The sequence below is a fragment of the Phoca vitulina genome, unplaced genomic scaffold (genome assembly GCF_004348235.1).
Source record: "Phoca vitulina isolate PV1807 unplaced genomic scaffold, GSC_HSeal_1.0 scaffold2, whole genome shotgun sequence".
Classification (NCBI taxonomy): domain Eukaryota; kingdom Metazoa; phylum Chordata; class Mammalia; order Carnivora; family Phocidae; genus Phoca; species Phoca vitulina.
This window is the reverse complement of record NW_022589705.1, coordinates 79,940,848-79,958,958: the sequence shown is the minus strand read 5'-3', so window position 1 is coordinate 79,958,958 and position 18,111 is coordinate 79,940,848. Positions and strand designations below refer to the sequence as shown.

The 18,111-nt window shown below is 40.2% G+C and overlaps 1 protein-coding gene across 14 annotated transcripts in view; it reads left to right on the top strand.

The window, feature by feature from the left end:
- Positions 1-18,111, top strand: part of MED18 (mediator complex subunit 18) — a 139,970-nt gene that overhangs the window by 81,249 nt on the left and 40,610 nt on the right. The window contains exon 1 of one of the 14 annotated variants that reach the window (XM_032389981.1): positions 10,122-11,793. The exons of 12 other annotated variants lie outside the window; for them this stretch is intronic. In XM_032389981.1, the coding sequence (XP_032245872.1) occupies positions 11,748-11,793 (46 nt within the window). In that variant the 5' untranslated portion in view covers positions 10,122-11,747. Of the gene's footprint in view, positions 1-10,121; positions 11,850-18,111 lie in introns of those variants that run through there. One more of the 14 variants, XM_032390023.1, reaches the window with a different exon arrangement.

The following is an 18,111-nucleotide window of genomic DNA, read 5'->3' as shown; positions in this document are numbered from 1 at the left end:
TGTGAAAGATTGAGGGTTTTGAGGGAAGAGAGTGGTACAAAAGAGGTGGATACCTCCTACATGGAAACCAAAGAATAAAGTGCATTTGAATTACTGGTTGGAGCAAGTTTGATAGAAACACCATTGATACGGTCATCCTTGGTTCCTGTTGCAGGAATTACTGTTGACTCATAGTGTAGCCAGGTGTTCATTACTCAGAATTTTTATTTAGTAGACGATGAAGGCTTTATTCTCCCCCACATGGTCTAGAAAAGAATGTTTAAGGAGATTCCTTGTTAGAAATTTCTGAATAACTTTTACAAATATTATAGCTATATCAGACATTTATTGTATTCTTACTGAATATTTGGCTCAGAATATTCCTTAGTCATGTTTAGATTTCTTTCTCACTTGAAGTGAGATTGAGGGCCAGACGAGTTAGAAAGAATTATGAAAGAGAGACGGAAGGAGAGAAGTGGCTAAGAGTCATCTCTCTGAGTCACCAGCAATGAATGCCACTTTACTGGAGAACATTGAACTTGTTTCAAAACCCGGGGATGGGCAGCTCTTTGACTTCTGACTGGTTAGTTTCACACATCATTGATAACTTCTGGTTCCTTAATAGAGGCCACTGGGACTTAGTTTTTATGAATATCATGTTTTCTAAAGTACTTTTTTCTTTAAAACTCATCATCACTTTCACTGTAACACTAAAAATCTACTTTCAGCCCATGAAAAAGTACTATTTGGAGTAGAAAGAAGGCCAGTAAGATGGAGGTTTATTAACTTTCAATGGATAACATAGATGTAATTCTCAGTAAATCTTTAAAATAAAAGCATTTTTCCTTAGGCTTTGACTTGTTAATAGTCAAAGACTAACTGAGTGTTACTACAAAAAGTAGTAATTCAGTTGCTAGAGAAAGAGTATTAATAGCTCACTAGTTAGTACTGTATAAAAAGAAACACTGTTTTTAACTGTCAAGATTCCCTCAGAGTATAGTGCCTTTAGTAGGTGGTGCTTGGTGGTTGGTACCTTGGAAGACAGACACCATACGCTGAGGAAAGGTATAATTAGTACTTTGAGATAACTGTTTTGTTACTACTCGAAGACTTCCCAGTGGGCTTTAAAAACCCTTTAGGTTCATCATGTCCAACAGAACTTTCTGCAGTGATGGAAATGTTCTGGATCTGCACCGTCCAGTGTAGTAGCCACGTGTGGCTACTGAGCATCTGACATTTGGCTAGTACAGCTGAGAAACTGAATTGCGAAGTGTGTTTAATATAAATACATTAAATATTAATAAATTTAAATAATCGTGTGTAGGGCGCCTGGGTGGCTCAGTTGGTTAAGCGACTGCCTTCGGCTCAGGTCATGATCCTGGAGTCCCGGGATCGAGTCCCACATCAGGCTCCCTGCTCAGCAGGGAGTCTGCTTCTCCCTCTGACCCTCCTCCCTCTCATGCTCTCTGTCTCTCATTCTCTCTCTCGCAAATAAATAAAATATTAAAAAAAAAAATTTTTTTTTAAATAATAATAATCATGTGTAGCTAGTGACCATGGTATTAGACAGTGCATCTTTAGATATTTGAGAACTGAACAGCACCTTTGACAACCATTACTTCAGTGACCAGTCATTAAAATCTACTCTAGTGTAACCAATATTTATTTGTAGTACCTTTGAAAGTGTCACCTTTTATTTTGCTTCTGTTAGAACTGAAGGAACTACAGTATAGGTATACCTCAGAGATACTATGGGTTCAGTTCCAGACCACAGTAATAAAGCAAATATCCCAATAAAGTGAGCCAAATGAATATTTTTGTTTCCTACTGCATGTAAAAGTTATGTTTACACTATGCCGCAGTCTATTAAGTGCACAGTAGCATTATGTCTAAAAAACTAATGTACACATTTTTTTTTTAATTTTTTCTTTCAAGATTTTATTTATTTGTCAGAGAGAGAGAGAGAGCACAAGCAGGGGGAACGGCAGGCAGAGGGAGAAGCAGGCTCCCCGCTGAGCAGAGAGCCTGATGAGGAACTCGATCCCAGGACCCTGGGATCATGACCTGAGCCGAAGGCAGACACTTAACTAACTGAGCCACCCAGGCGCCCCACATCTTATTTTAAAAATACTTTGTTGCTGGGGCACTTGGGTGGCTTAGTTAAGCATCTGACTCTTGGTTTCTGCTCAGGTTGTGATCTCCTGGGTCATGAGATTGAGCCCTGTGTGGGGCTCTGCACTCTGCGGGGAGTCTGCTTGAGGATTCTCTCCCTCTGCCTCTACCCCCCACTCTCTCACACACGCGCTCTCTGTCTCACAAATAAATAAACCTTTTAAAAAATGTTTTGTTGCTGGAAAAAAAAATAAAAATACTCTAGGGGCACCTGGGTGGCTTAGTCGGTTAAGCAGTCTTCACCAGGAATAGATTCCATCTCAAGAAACCACATTCTTTGCTTGTCACTAAGAAGCAACTCCTCATCTGTTCCAGGTTTATCATGAGACTGCAGCAATTCAGTCCCATCTTCAGGTTCCATTTCTTACTCTAGTTCTCCTTCTTTTAATACCACATCTGCAGTTACTTCCTCCACTGAAGTCTTGAACCTCACAAAGTCATCCAGGGGAGTAGGAATCAACTTCTTCCAAAGTCCCGTGAGTGTTGATATTTGGACAAACCGTTCCATGAAATCACAGGTGTTCTTAATGGCATGTAGGTTGGTGAATCCTTTCCTGAAAATTTTCAGTTTACTTTGCCCAGATCCATCAGAGGAATCACTATCTATGACAGCTACAGCTATACAAAATACATTTCTTAAATAATAAGGCTTGAAGGTCAAAATTAGTCCTTGATCCATGGGCTTCAGAATGGATGCTGTGTTAGCAGGCATGGAAACAAAGGTAATCTCACTGTACATCTCCATCCTGAGCTCTTGGGTGACCAGGTGCATTGTCAATGAGCAGTAATATTTTAAAAGGAATTTTCTTTCTGGGCAGTAGTTCTCAAGAGTAGGCTTAAAATATTTAGTAAACCATGTTGTAAAGAGATGTAATGTCATCCAGGCTTTGCTGTTCCATTTGTAGACCACAGGCAGAGTAGATTTAGTATAGTTCCTGTTTTTTTTTTTTTTAGGCCCTAGGATTTTTAGAATGGTCAGTGAGCACTGGCTTCTACTTAAAGTCACCAGCTCCATTAGCCCTTGACAAGAGAGTCAACCTGTCCTCTGAAGCTTTGAAGCCAGGCATTGATTTTTCCTTTCCAGCTATGAAAGTCCTAGATGGCATCTTCTTCCAATTTAAGGCTGTTTCATCTACATTGAAAATCTGTTGTGTGGTGTCGTCACCTTCGTCAATTATCTTAGCTAGATCTTCTGGATAACTTGCTGCAGCTTCTACATCAGTACTTGCTGCTGCTTCTTGCATTTTTATGTTACCGAGACGGCTTCTTTCCTTAAACCTCATGAACTAACCTCTACTAACTTCAGACTTTTCTTCTGCAGCTTCCTCACCTCAGCCTTCACAGAATTGAAGAGAGTTAGGGCCTTTTCTGGATTAAGCTTCAGCTTAAGGGAATTTGTGGCTGGTTTGATCTTCTAGCCAGACCACTCAAACTTTCTCTATATCAGCAATAAGACTGTTTTGCTTTCTTATCATTCATGTGTTCACTGGAGTAGCACTTTAATTTCCTTCAAGACCTTTCCTTTATATTTGCAACTTGGCTAACTCTTTGGCACAAGAGGTCTCACTTCTGGCCGTCTTGGCCTTCACCATGCCTCCCTCACTAAGCTTAATCATTTCTGGCTTTTGATTTAAAGTGTGAGACCTGTGACTCTTCCTTTCCCTTGGACACTTAGAGGCCATTGTAGGATTATCAATGGGCCTAATATCAATATTGTTGAGTCTCAGGGACCAGGGAGACCTGAGGAGAGGCGGGGAGATATGGGGGAATGGCCAGCTGGTGGGTGGGGCAGGCACACACAACATTAAGTTCGCCATCTCATGTGGGCCTGGTTCACGGCGCCCAAAACAATCTCAGTATTAACATCAAAGATCACTCATCACAGATCACTATAACAAATATTATAATAATGAAAAGTTTGAAATATTGTAAGAATTACCAAAATGTGACACAGAGACCCAAAGTGAGCAAATGCTGTTGGAAAAATCGTGCCGATAGACTTGCTTGACTCAGGGTTGTCGCAAACCTTCAGTTTGTAAAAAAATGCAATATCTTTGAAGCACAATAAAATGAAGTCTCCCTAAGTGAGGAAGATGACAGAGGAAGTTAATTGGGGAATTTATTTACTTCAGGTCTTTATTTACATGTCATCTTCCCAGTGAGGCCCTTCTCACGGTTTGTCCTGTGGCCCTCTCGTCAGCCCACTTGTTTCCCTTTCCTGAATAATTTTTCTCTATCGTCCTTATCACCATCTAACATACTAGAAAGAAGGCATGGGGTTTTTTTTTCACCACTGTATTCACTACTGTGTCCCCAACACCTGGAACAATAACCTGATACTTCAGAGGTGCTCAGGAAATATTTGTGGAATGAGTAAGTAAGACTTGTGGTTTCCCAATAATAATCCAATCCATTAGACAGCTATTTTGCATTATATGGCAAACACTGAGCTAGATTCATTATATAAAGTGCACTATGGCCACAGGTCTCTTCCATAATAAACCACTTCTTAGAGGCATTATTTGAAACATAACATTGAATTGGTTAAGTCATTGGTTTGACTCTGCTGTAGAATTTCAGAACCACAGGGGAGCTTGGCAATAATTTGATTCAGCCTCCTGATGTCATATAGTGGGTTTAAAGTTCCATCAGTGTCATTTATAGCCTCTTCCCACCTCCCTTTTCCCCCTCATCGTCACAAGCTGTGAATCTTTTGGTCCAATTATTTTCCCCCACATCTTCTCATCTCCATTCAGTTAATTCTCACTTCTATCCGGGCCTACCCTTCCCACTGTCTCTCCTGCATTCTAACCGACTCTGCAAATCCTTAGCCCAACTGTGAAAAAACCCTTTCATCTTTCTTAACTGAAACTTTCTTGTTTAATAAATTTCTTACCACTCTTTCTTCAATTCTAGAAGCATTTCCTGACCCCTAGGGCATCCTTAAGAACTTACTGTCTTCAAAACAAAAACTTGAAGAGAAAGCGAAAAGGCAGAGTCTAGTTGCTAAAGCACCAGTGTTTTGGTCTGAGGTCTTCCATTGCACGGAACTGAAAGCAGCCGTATGGCATGATTTCACTTTCTTTCTCCCATAACCACAGGCCAACACATTGTAGGCTTGCAGACATGCACGTTACTGCAGGCCTGCCATCCGTATTGCCTCTGTGATAGAAAAGCCTATCGGAACCTCCCAAGTTTTTCCTAAGAACTGTGATGTTTATATTTAAACACTGGTGGGGGGGGTCATTTCGTAAAGAATCTAAGTGGGGCGAGAGGGGGCCGAATATTGTAAGCAGCTTCAACCATCCGACTCTTTAGAAAGTCTCTTACTTAATCCTCACAACAGCTCTGTAATTCTGTCCATTTTGAAGATGTGGAAACTTAGGCACATTAAGTTAAGTAACTTGTTCAGAGTTGCCTAATCAGTAAATGGGAAAGCTGAAGTTTTACAGTTACTCGTGAATCCAGAGCCTCTGCAGTCTTCCGTTGGTAAGCCACGTTGCCTTCTGGAAGTTGGGGTAGTTGGGCAACAAGAATTACAGTATTTGATGCAGAATAGGAAGCAGGTGTGTTTGCTTTTGCATCCAAAGAACCAGCCACAGAGAGAAACCAGTGTCATTTGGGGCAAATGAGATGAGTATCTGGTGATACCAGGGGCTCTGTCTTGACTTACGGTTTCTGTCACTTTCAGCCTGTTCTTCAGGCGCGTTCATATGAAGTATATATACATGCTCTCTGCTGAGGAACTTGAGCCTGACAGTAGTGATTGTGTAAGGTTTTTGTTTTTTGTGTTTTTTTTAAAATTTTATTATGTTATGTTAATCACCATGCATTACATCATTAGTTTTTGATGTAGTGTTCCATGATTCCTTGTTTGCGTACAACACCCAGTGCTCCATTCAGTACGTGCCCTCTTTAATACCCGTCACCGGGCTAACCCATCCCCCCAGCCCCCTCCCCTCTAGAAACCTCAGTTTGTTTCTCGGAGTCCATAGTCTCTCATGGTTCGTCTCCCCCTCCGATTCCCCCCCTTCATTTTTCCCTTCCTACTATCTTTTTTTTTCTTTTTTTAACATATAATGTATTACTTATTTCAGAGGTACGGGTCTGCGATTCATCAGTCTTACACAATTCACAGCGCTCACCATAGCACGCACCCTATGTCCATCACCCAGCCACCCCATCCCTCCCACCCCCCTCCACTCCAGCAACCCTCAGTTTGTTTCCTGAGATTAAGAATTCCTCATATCAGTGAGGTCATATGATACATGTCCTTCTCTGATTGACTTGTTTTGCTTAGCATAATACCCTCTAGTTCCATCCACATTGTTGCAAATTGCAAGATTTCGGTTTTTTGTTTTTTGGGGTTTTTTAAAATTCTTTTTTAAAGATTTTATTTATTTATTTGACAGAGACACAGCGAGAGAAGGGAACACAAGCAGGGGGAGTGGGAGAAGGAGAAGCAGGCCTCCCCTGGAGCAGGGAGCCCGATGGAGGGCTCGATCTCAGGACCCTGGGATCAGGACCCGAGCTGAAGGCAGATGCTTAATGACTGAGCCACCCAGGCGCCCCAAGATTTCGTTTTTGGTTTGTTTGTTTGTTTGGGGTTTTTTTGATGGCTGCATAATATTCCATTGTATATATATACCACATCTTCTTTATCCATTCATCTGTTGATGGACATCTTGGCTCTTTCCATAGTTTGGCTATTGTGGACATTGCTGCTATAAATATTGGGGTGTAAGGTTTTATATAAACATTTACCCGACAGATTTGTCTCCTTTGAAAAAAGTTATTACTTGCAAAGCAGTACAGTCTCAAAAACCATCATGAACATGCCATTTTTTCCCCCAAAACAAGAGTTTCACATCAATTCTCGGGATTCTTTGGAATGATTTCTTCCAGCCTCCATCTGTAGCACTTTTCACCTTAATTGCCTTTTGTTACTAGATTTTGTGAACAAAGCTTAAAATTGAAGAATTTTGTTTCTTCCCTTTGTTCAAGGTTAATAAATACGGTTGCATGTCCACAGTGCACTGAGTTATGTCAAGCATTGAGGGTTTAAAGATAAATACATCACGATCCCTGCCCATGAGAAGTTTCTAGCCTATAAGAGAGGTCAGAAGATCATTGCAATTTAGGGTGATATGTCCAGCACAATCAGTCATGATCAGCTCTTTACCTCTCCAATCTTATGTCTTGATGCTTATATCTTTTTCTCACCTCTGTCATCTCTTCTGTGACTAACTTTTTGATCTTAGATGTCACTTCTTTTGAGATATTTTCTTTGATCTCTCAAGACCAGGCTAGGCACTCCCACCCCTACCAGTATGTTTGCATAGTACCTAAGTACTGATTATTGTAGATCCTATTTATTTGAACTGTCAGCACGTTAAGGGCTAAAACTGTTGTTTTAGCACCAACACATTGCTGGGCACATAATCAGTGATCAGCAAATCTTTATTGGAATTCTCCTTGAATGACTAAAGAATGACTCATAATAGTGGAAGCAACATTTGAGCCAATTCTTAAAGGATGAGTAGAAGTTCCCTAGATGGATCTGGGGAAGAAAAAAATCCAGGCCAAGTGAAGAATTTGTACAAATAGATGAGACCTTGAAAAGTTTTTACAAGTGACTGAGAAGGCTTTTTAATTTCTCAGATGTGGAGTCTGAGAAACAGGTTATTGTCGGATGTTATTTCCTATAACTATCCAGAGCCAGCCAGACTAGATTAGAGTTACATCATGGGGTAAAGAATAAGAAGCTACTCCCTCCCCCAATTATAGATCCAGAAGTTGAAAATTAATCCTTTACTTCAGTATGTATCTGTGTGACCTGTCAGTACTTTCTGTTGGTCAATCTTTCCTGGAGGGAAGTGACATTCTTCCCAACCTTTCATTAGAGCTCACCTTCTTGAGAAATCTCAGGCCAGGAGAAAGTAGTATGCTGAAGTAAATTGAGGGAGATGTGATTAAAATCACTAAGAGCTTACTCCCCTAAGTAATCCAATTTATATTGGTACTTCAACATAAAAGTACATTTAAATGAAAGCATTATGCTCTTGTGATTGATCTTGTAAACTAAATAAATCATATTCTCATGTTTGTGTGTGATATGATGTGCTTGCCAACAAAAGGCTTTGGAGTTATAAACGTCACTAAGTTTTGAATGCCCAGCTCTTTATAGGTTACTTGCAGTGTTTAGAAGCAGTTCTTTAAAAAAATGAGGCTCTGGTTAGAGGGCTTCAAGTGCTATCTTTGCCTGTTAAACTTTATTTTTATAAGGCCTTCTTGCTCTTTCCATAAATATAGGAAGAGATTCACAAATTTTAATCTGTCACTTCCCCCATTCCTTGAGGCAGTAAGCTGTGGAGGAAAAGTATTCTAAAAAGAGACTATCTTTTATTAGGGGACAGTTAAGAAGAAACAGTTGTCTACTTACTGTAAAGTTAAAAGGAGATTGCGCTTTACATTTTTTTAAGTAGGCTCCAGACTCACGACCCTGAGATCAAGACCTGAGCTGAGATCCAGAGTTGGCCGCTGAACCAACTGTCCCACCCTTTGCATTTCTAAAATATAATACATGGAAAACTAGAATGAACTCAAGGCTTTGATTGTTAAATTTTATTTTATTTTTTAAAAGATTTTATTTATTTGAGAGCGAGCGAGCACAAGCAGGCAGAGAAAGAGGAAGAAACAGACTCACTGCTGAGCAAGATAGCCCGATGTGGGGCTCTATCCCAGAACCCTGGAATCATGACCCGAGCTGAAAGCAGATGCTTAACTGCTTAACTGACTGAGCCACCCAGGCGCCCCTGATTGTTAAATTTTAAAAGTCATCAGTGGGCCAGTATCTTCCTCTCTCTCTCAGCTTGCTTGCTTACCAATTGGCACCAAGTAAATATTGATTGTTGGAATGAAACTGAAAAGGGCTGGCCAGTGACCGTGTATCAGCCTGGTACAAAGGCAGCAGAATGATCAGAGAGATTTGTTGTTGTTGTAGAGAATGGGCTTCCTTGGGAAATGAGTATATCTTTAGGAAATAAATATTTCTGACCATTTACACAAGGGCCAAAGTGAGTCCTGGAGTTAGAATTGGGAGACTTGGGTTTTAGTCCAGGCTCTGAGCAAGGCAGTTAATGGTCACTAAGAATCCTTTCATTCTTTTATTTTTAAGTTTTATTGCGACCTTCACAGTACTCTAGAGTAAGCAATGAGCCAAGCCAAGATGGGCATTTCAATTAAGAAGGTGGTAAACAGCAGCTATACCAGGATCCATAAATCTGTTGTTGTACTCTTGTATGGTCCTGTCAGTGTGTGTGTGTGTGTGTTTGGGTGTGTTTGGGTGTGTTTGGGTGTGTGCGCGCACTGTTCCATCTGCTTGATGTTTTTGTATAGCAACCCTGATTGTGTTCAGACTTCCTCCTTGGCTTACTTCTTCCAATTTGCTCTCTGAATTCATGATACAGAAATGTCATCCTCTTCCGTTTCTGACTAACCTCTTTGTAATGACTGAGTTTTTTGCCATCTACCATTGTCTGGCTGCTCCTGGCCTTTCCTTTCTTGATTTGTTTTTTTACTATAACAACTGTGATCATTAGTGCTTGCATTTATTGAGAGTTTTCCGTGTGCCAGGCACATTGCAAAGGGCTTTATTTATGTTCATGTCATTTAGTCCTTACACCTGCCTTGTGCTGCTAAGTATGGTTATGCCCCATTTTACAAATCAGAAAACTGAGATGCAGAGGTGAAGTAACTTGCCTAGTGTTAACGCCTAGTGATAGATCTGGAATTAAAATTTCAGTTGCCTCCAAAGCTCTCTCTCTCTTTTTTTTTTTTTTAGTTTTGTCATTTATTTATTTTTTAAGATTTTATTTATTATTTGACAGAGAGAGAGAGGACAAGCAGGGGGAGCAGCAGGCAAAGGGAGGAAGAAGCAGGCTCCCTGCAGAGTAGGGATCCCAGGACCCCAAGATCATGACCCGAGCCGAAGGCAGGCGCTTAACCGACTGAGTCACCCAGGCTCCCCCAAATCTCACCCTCTGGCCATGGTGATGGAGACAGTGGTGATGATGATGATTACTACAATTTGTTGAGCACCTACTGGGTTCTGGCTAGTGCATTTGCCACCTTTTGCCTCCCCATTTTATAGTATAGAAACCTATTACACATGGTCTGCTTTTAGGCTAATAAATAAGTGCCAGGGTTTAAAGGCATTGGGCATTCTTACATTAGAGCATTCTTTCAATATGTTTTTCCTTTTACTCTTTCCTGTTTTAATGGTCAACATAATGTTTTTCTGACTACTACCAGTATGAACAATTAAATGTTGCCTAAGTTTTTCTGCACTTTTTTTCTTACCACTGCCTTGGCATTATCATTTTCTTATTTGTTACCTTTGCTATTTTTTCCTATATCAAAAGCAGATAATGGGGATAAGATAATGGGGGGAAAGGAGAAGGTGCTAAGAAAAGGCAAGAGAAAGTCCAAATACTAGAAATTGTTCTGTGATCTCAGTTTGGAAAATGAAGATTTAAACTAAAAGCTCTGTTTTTTGTTTTTTTTTTTAGCAGCTGTCTTTTGTTGAAGGACTTTGGCACTTACAAATAAAAATTCATCAAACTGTGTCCTTAATATTTATGTATTTTGGCTATATGTAAATTAGTTATATTATTAAAAAAGAAAAATCAGTATGCAAGCTGGACCTTCAGTTGCTGCCTGTGGTTAGCTGATATTTCCATGTATTATAAGCAACATGTAGGGTTACTCGCAATAGTTTTGTAATCCCCAAGATCATATGGTGGTTACTGAGCTTTAGCAGAAAGAGAAATATTGTATAATATCTTCCAAACATTTATTTCAAGTTTACTATTTTAGTAAGGAAAATTGTCAGAACTGTTTCTTTTTATTTTTAGAAAAGGTATATTCAGTCCAAAAATATCCTTTCTGATGTTATTAATTCCCCAAGTATAGATCAAATCCTGCTTAGGGTATGCCACTTACAGGTAGGAAACACTACGATTTTAGAGCAAGCAGTGAAATATAAGAACAATCGATACTTTTAAGGCAAGCCTATATTGAAGACATACCTTTGAGTTGAATTCTACTCCCATCAGTCTGCTGTGCATAACCCTGATGTTTTTTGTATGATTACATTTACAAGTTCTGTGGTAGACTCTTGAGCAGGCTCCCTTCTTCTATGGCGGTGAGTCTGGAGAGTTACAACCGAAAGCTCCGGGTCAGGAAAAGTAGGTGTGGCTTTTTGGGGCTGTGCCGCTCAGCCCCTAGAATGTAGTTGGCAATCTCCTCCCCTTCCTGCACTTGAGCTCTTCACAGTGTGCGCACTGGAATGACAGGCATTCCTGTGTGAGGAGAGCCAGCGTGAAGACATATTTGTAAGAACCACAAGTGCCCAGGCCAGGATACAGGGAACAGAAACTCCAGCAGATTAACTGACCTCATGCTCTTTCCTGATGTTTGGGAGTGACACTGAGAGAGGAGTGCCTGTCCCCTCTCTATGTGGATTTATCTTTGAAGAAAAGTTTTCTTTGGTCCGGGACAGTTTGTTGTCGTGAGATACATCAGACAATTTAATCATGGGGCAAGCTGACGTCTCCAGACCGGTAAATCCAGATGCAGTTGGTGAGTAATAGAAGGCAAGGAAACAAAATCTTGACAGAGGCAAGGCAGATGAATAGGTGAGATTGAATATTTTATAGGAAGTTGAATGTTGTGAGGGTTTTGTTGTTTGTAACTTTAGGACATTTACAACTTTGTAAAGAATGAATGAAAATTTGTAAGTTGTTTTTCACTCAATTATATTAATTTACCACTCATAGTTTTGTCTTACTTGATCCCTTTGGAGTTTTTTTTATATAATACTGCTAGGAAACCATCTATTAATTTCTTGCTCTTGCAGAAGATAAGTACTACAGGAAATCATATTTAGAATTCAGTGTTGTTTTACTAGCATGTTGCGGGACTTGAGATATGTATGGCATAGAACTAGAACTGTTGAATTCTGTAAGTTGGACCATTTTCAAGAATTATAATTTTTTAGACTCAATTATACATTCTCCAAATAAGTCTCCGGCTTTTCCCATTGTGCTGGTATTTCCATTTCTCATAAGGCAGTTCTTTGGTATAAACATTTCTGATGTCAGTGCTTTACATTTGAAGTGTTATTGTCTCAGAGGTAGCTAGAGACCAAGCTGGTAATTGCAAGTGTAGCTTAGAGTTTCAAGGCTTGTGAGTGAAATGAAAGTCCATTGTCCCTGAAGACTCATTTTCCCACCTGTGTGGGGTTTTGTGTAAGATGAAGATGTAAAGGTGGGAAAAATAGTTTTGTTTTTGTTTTTTTTTTTTTTTTAAAGATTTTATTTATTTATTTGAGAGAGAGAGAATGAGAGAGAGAGAGCATGAGAGTGGGGAGGGTCAGAGGGAGAAGCAGACTCCCTGCCGAGCAGGGAGCCCGATGCGGGACTCGATCCAGGGACTCCAGGATCATGACCTGAGCCGAAGGCAGTCGCTTAACCAACTGAGCCACCCAGGCGCCCGGGAAAAATAGTTTTAAGTGGAATTGTTAAAGGGTTGGAAATATAAACAAAGTGGGGGAAAGCCTGGGAATCATTTCTTGACATTACACTTAAAAAAAAGATTTGTACCTTCTCTTTGATTTCGGAAGCAGCAGAAAACATGTTCAGTCCTAGGCTGCTCTTTTTTTCAGAAATGAAAAATGTTGATGACTTTAAAGAAAAGTTTAAAGTGTGAGAACACAGGTAACATTCCCAAATGTCTTGTGATTTAATACTATTTAGTTGGTTTTTTTTAAGATTTTATTTATTTATTTGACACAGAGAGAGAGACGAGAGAGGGAACACAAGGGGGGAGTGGGAGAGGGAGAAGTAAGCCTCCCGCCGGGGAGGGAGCCCAATGCGGGGCTTGATCCCAGGACCATGATCTCAGGATCATGACCCGAGCCGAAGGCAGTCACCCAACTGACTGAGCCACCCAGGCCCCTCAATGTTATTTAGTTTCTAAAAATGTGTTTTCCGAACCCTGAGAACTTGCCAGATGAAATTACTACAAAGTATTTTTCATGTTTTACTGAAACTGAAACACATGGATCAAAAAGTGAGTCAGCAACAGATTTTTAGGACCAAAGTCAGGACTTGATTCACTTTACCTTGATCACCAGGAATTTTTAATTTTTAAAAAAATTTTAATGAAATGTTTCATAAATAGAATAAGGCCTAGAGAAAAATATAAAGGATCCTCTGGGGCCACTGCCCAGCTTAAGAAATGAAATTAAAAAGAGAGATATCCCACCTCACCCCTAGCTCTATGTCTGCATTCCCTTGTGATGACATTTTGTTTCTTTGCTCCCAGAGGTAACCATTCTCCTGAATTTGGTAAATTCACTTTTGGGCCACTAAATTCTCCTGTCGTTCTTGATTAATAAGGATGAATAAGGATCTAAACAATGCTAGACATTTTTTTTTTTTTTTTTTTTTATTTATTTGAGAAAGAGAATGAGAGAGAGAGAGCATGAGAGGGGGGAGGGTCAGAGGGAGAAGCAGACTCCCTGCTGAGCAGGGAGCCCGATGCGGGACTCGATCCAGGGACTCCAGGATCATGACCTGAGCTGAAGGCAGTCGCTTAACCAACTGAGCCACCCAGGCGCCCAACAATGCTAGACATTTATCTATGAGACGGAAATGAATGGTCTTTGAAAAGCAAGAAATGGGTAAGGAGGTATAACTTACTAATAGGATATAACTTACTTATGAAGAATGCCCATCTAACACCTACATACAATATATTTCATCTGAGTAGATAAAGTTTGGTATATTTGATAAAAAGTGTGCATCAAATTCATCAAGTTTTCTACCAATAGTCCTAAAAAGATACCTATGAAGAAGAAATAGAAATCACTAGGTACCTAAGATTTTTATGTTCTCTCTAGATTTAATTTTTGGGTTTTATTTCCTGTTGCCTAGATAATTCATAGGTGGCTGTAAGCTATTTTAATGGACAGACTGCATTCTAATATGTATATATATATATATAAAATAAAGATTTTGTTTTAAAATAATCTCTACACCCAGTGTGGGGCTTGAACACACAACTCCAAGATCAAGAGTCTCACGCTCCACTGGCTAGGCCAGCCAAGCACCCCAATTACAGTTCTTATAATTCAGGATTTATTCTATTTGAGTAAATCAGGGCCAGGTCATGAAGGGTCAACATTGACAACTTTGAGGACTACACAATTGCTTTAAAGGCTTTTTACCAAACATAACTGTTTCTTTATGAAATTTAAAAAGCATTTCAGTGAGTGGGTATGTGGAAAGTCTTACCAGATTCTTTGGAAGAATAAATGTACAAAGTAAATGAAGACTTAAATTATTTGTTTACAGGGGCGCCTGGGTGGCTCAGTCGTTAAGCGTCTGCCTTCGGCTCAGGTCATGATCCCAGGGTCCTGGGATGGAGCCCCCCATCGGGCTCCCTGCTCAGCGGGAAGCCTGCTTCTCCCTCTCCCACTCCCCCTGCTTGTATTCCCTCTCTTGCTGTGTCTCTCTCTGTCAAATAAATAAATAAAATCTTAAAAAAAAAAAAAATTTGTTTACAGTTCTGGGCCTATAATATAGTAGTTAATTTTGAGCTTTGAAACTGATGGTAGGGCGCCTGGGTGGCTCAGTTGGTTAAGCGACTGCCTTCGGCTCAGGTCATGACCCTGGAGTCCCAGGATCGAGTCCCGCATCGGGCTCCCTGCTCAGCAGGGAGTCTCTTTCTCCCTTTGACCCTCCCCCCTCTCGTGTGCTCTCTCTCTCTCACTCTCTTTCTCAAAAAAATACATAAACTCTTTAAAAAAAAAAAAAAAGAAAGAAATTGATGGTATTGGGGCACCTGGCTGGCTCAGTTGGTAGAGCATGAGACTCTTGAGCATGGGGTTGAGAGTTCAATCCCCATGCTAGGGGTTGAATTTACTTTAAAAAACTAATTAATAATAAAATTCATGGTACTAGGTTTGGCAGGCCAAGTGATACAAAATAAATTACTGAATATGTTGAATATATTTCTTATTATTTTTAAGGCACTGTAAATGTTTCAGTGGACCCTGTATAGGTATAACTCAAATCTTATGCCCTTGAAAAATTTACTTTCTAGTTGAGAATTTAAATATTAAAAGAAAAAATCCAAGATATTTATAAATTTAAGATAAGGCCTATTCTTGGGGTGCCTGGCTGGCTCAGTCAGTGGAGCATATGACTCTTGATATTGGGGTTATGGGTTCGAGCCCCATGTTGGGTGTAGAGATTACTTAAAAATAAAATCTTTAAAAACAAAAGGGGTGCCTGGGTGGCTCAGTCGTTAAGCGTCTGCCTTCGGCTCAGGTCATGATTCCAGGGTCCTGGGATCGAGCCCCGCATCGGGCTCCCTGCTCTGCGGGAAGCCTGCTTCTCCCTCTCCCACTCCCCCTGCTTGTGTTCCCTCTCTCGCTGTGTCTCTCTCTGTCAAATAAATAAATAAATAAAATCTTTAAAAAAAAAAAACCAAAAAGATGTATTGCTGTTAACTAAGAAAAGTCTGATTTCAAATAAATAACCTTTGCATGAGGACGCATATGCACGTTGACAAGACGTTATGTCAGTATTCATTTAGAGTTTTACCATAGGACCTCTCCAACAACTGGTGAACTAATTGATTATTTAAATGCAGAGAAGGAATTTATGCTATAATGTCCATTCAAGGAAATTAGCAATTATCCTCAGTAGTTCATATAAAAATAATTATCCTCGGGGCACCTGGGTGGCTCAGTCGTTAAGCGTCTGCCTTCGGCTCAGGTCATGATCGAACCCCACATTGGGCTCCTGCTCAGCGGGAAGCCTGCTTCTCCCTCTCCTACTCCCCCTGCTTGTGTTCCCTCTCTCGCTGTCTCTCTGTCTGTCAGATAAATAAATAATATCTTTAAAAATATATATATATCCTCAAGTGAAATATGTCCATAGGAGAATCCTGTATATTTACTCAGATAAAACTGTCAAGTAGAGGCACCTGGGTGGCTCAGTCAGTTAAGCGTCTGCCTTCAGCTCGGGTCATGATCCTAGGGTCCTGGGATCGAGCCCGAATCGGGCTCCCTACTCAGCGGGGAGCCTGCTTCTCCCTCTCCCTCTGCTGCTCCCCCTGCTTGTGCTCTCTCTCTCTCAAATAAAATAAAATCTTAAAATAAATAAATAAATAAAATGGCCCTAGGTTCCATTCTGTTTTCCATTGAGAGCCAAAACAAGGTAGTTTTCCTCCTTGTTTCCCTTTGTTTGTCAGAACACCAGGTATATGATGCTGGCTATAGTTTTATGATTGTGTGTTCTAAAGAAAACACCTTTTTGAGTCATGCAGCTGCAGCCCACCATGAAGCATGCTGGAATTGGAGGTCTTGGTGTTTCTTGGAGGTAGTGGATGTTGGGAGAGGAAGATAACTAACCAAATTACAATTTGGAGTTTCTGATTTGAGTAGTACCCTGACACTATGCCCTGGTATTTAAACTACTTACTCCCTCACTCAAGTTGTAGCACCTCAAATTTCATAGGCTTGTTTCTTATACCATGTATTATACAGAGTTCTAGTACTTTCTTTTTCAACCCTCAGGTTTTTCCTAGTCAACATTTAATTCAGGTCTTTTAGTTTCAGTTTAGTTGTTCCAGATGAATTTCTGGAGTGATTTTGTTAAATAAATATATAATATTAAAAATTATGGGGCACCTGGGTGGCTCAGTTGGTTAAGCGACTGCCTTCGGCTCAGGTCATGATCCCGGAGTCCTGGGATCGAGTCCCACATCGGGCTCCCGGCTCAGTGGGGAGCCTGCTTCTCCCTCTGACCCTCTCCTCTCTCATATTGTTTCTGTCTCTTTCGCTCTCTGATAAATAAATAAAATCTTTAAAAAAAAATTTTTTTTAATTAAAAATTATGTAACGCTTTTCATCTTCAGATAAAGTATTCATTAACTATTAGCTATAGTTACATGTATCTACATTACTTGCTAGAGATAAGGATAAAACAGGGTTAAACAATAAGCCCTAGGTCAAAGACAGTGTTCATTTTAGAATCTGATTTAGAACCAATTCTTAAGGATTTTTTTTTAATTTATTTATTTATTTATTTATTTTATTTATTTATTAGAGAGAGAGAAAGAACCTGAGCTAGGGGAGGAGCAGAGGGAGAGGAACAAACAGACTCCATGCTGAGAGTGAGCCCAGCTGGGAGCTCGATCTCACAACCCTGAGATCATGACCTGAGCCGAAATCAAGAGTTAGACTAACCAACTGAGCCACCCAGGAGCCCCTCTTTAACCAATTCCTAAGGTAAGGCACAGGCAATTGGAGTCAACAGAAAACTTAGTTTTTATTTTTTTTATTTTATTTTATTTTTTAAAGATTTTATTTATTTACTTGACAGAGAGAGAGAGACAGCGAGAGCAGGAACACAAGCAGGGGGAGTGGGAGAGGGAGAAGCGGGCCTCCTGCCGAGCAGGGAGCCCGATGTGGGACTCAATCCCAGGACCCTGGGATCATGACCTGAGCCGAAGGCAGACGCTTAACGACTGAGCCACCCAGGCGCCCAGAAAACTTAGTTTTTAACACAGCCTTCACTACCCTCTCCCTTCATTAGGCCTGGTAATAAGAAACAAAATTATTGGGTCTTAGTTCCACCTCTATTTCTTGTACCTTATTAAGTTTAAAAAATGTTTGGATTTAAAGTATATAAAATTCTTCCCTTTTACCCATAAAACTTTTATAATAACCAGTTTTTTGTCCAGAATTTAAAAATCTGTACTTTTGTACAAGATACCTACTTCATTATCAAGAAGTTGTCAGATACCTTGGGGCGCCTGGGTGGCTCAGATGGTTAAGCGTCTGCCTTCGGCTCAAGTCATGATCCCAGGGTCCTGGGATCGAGT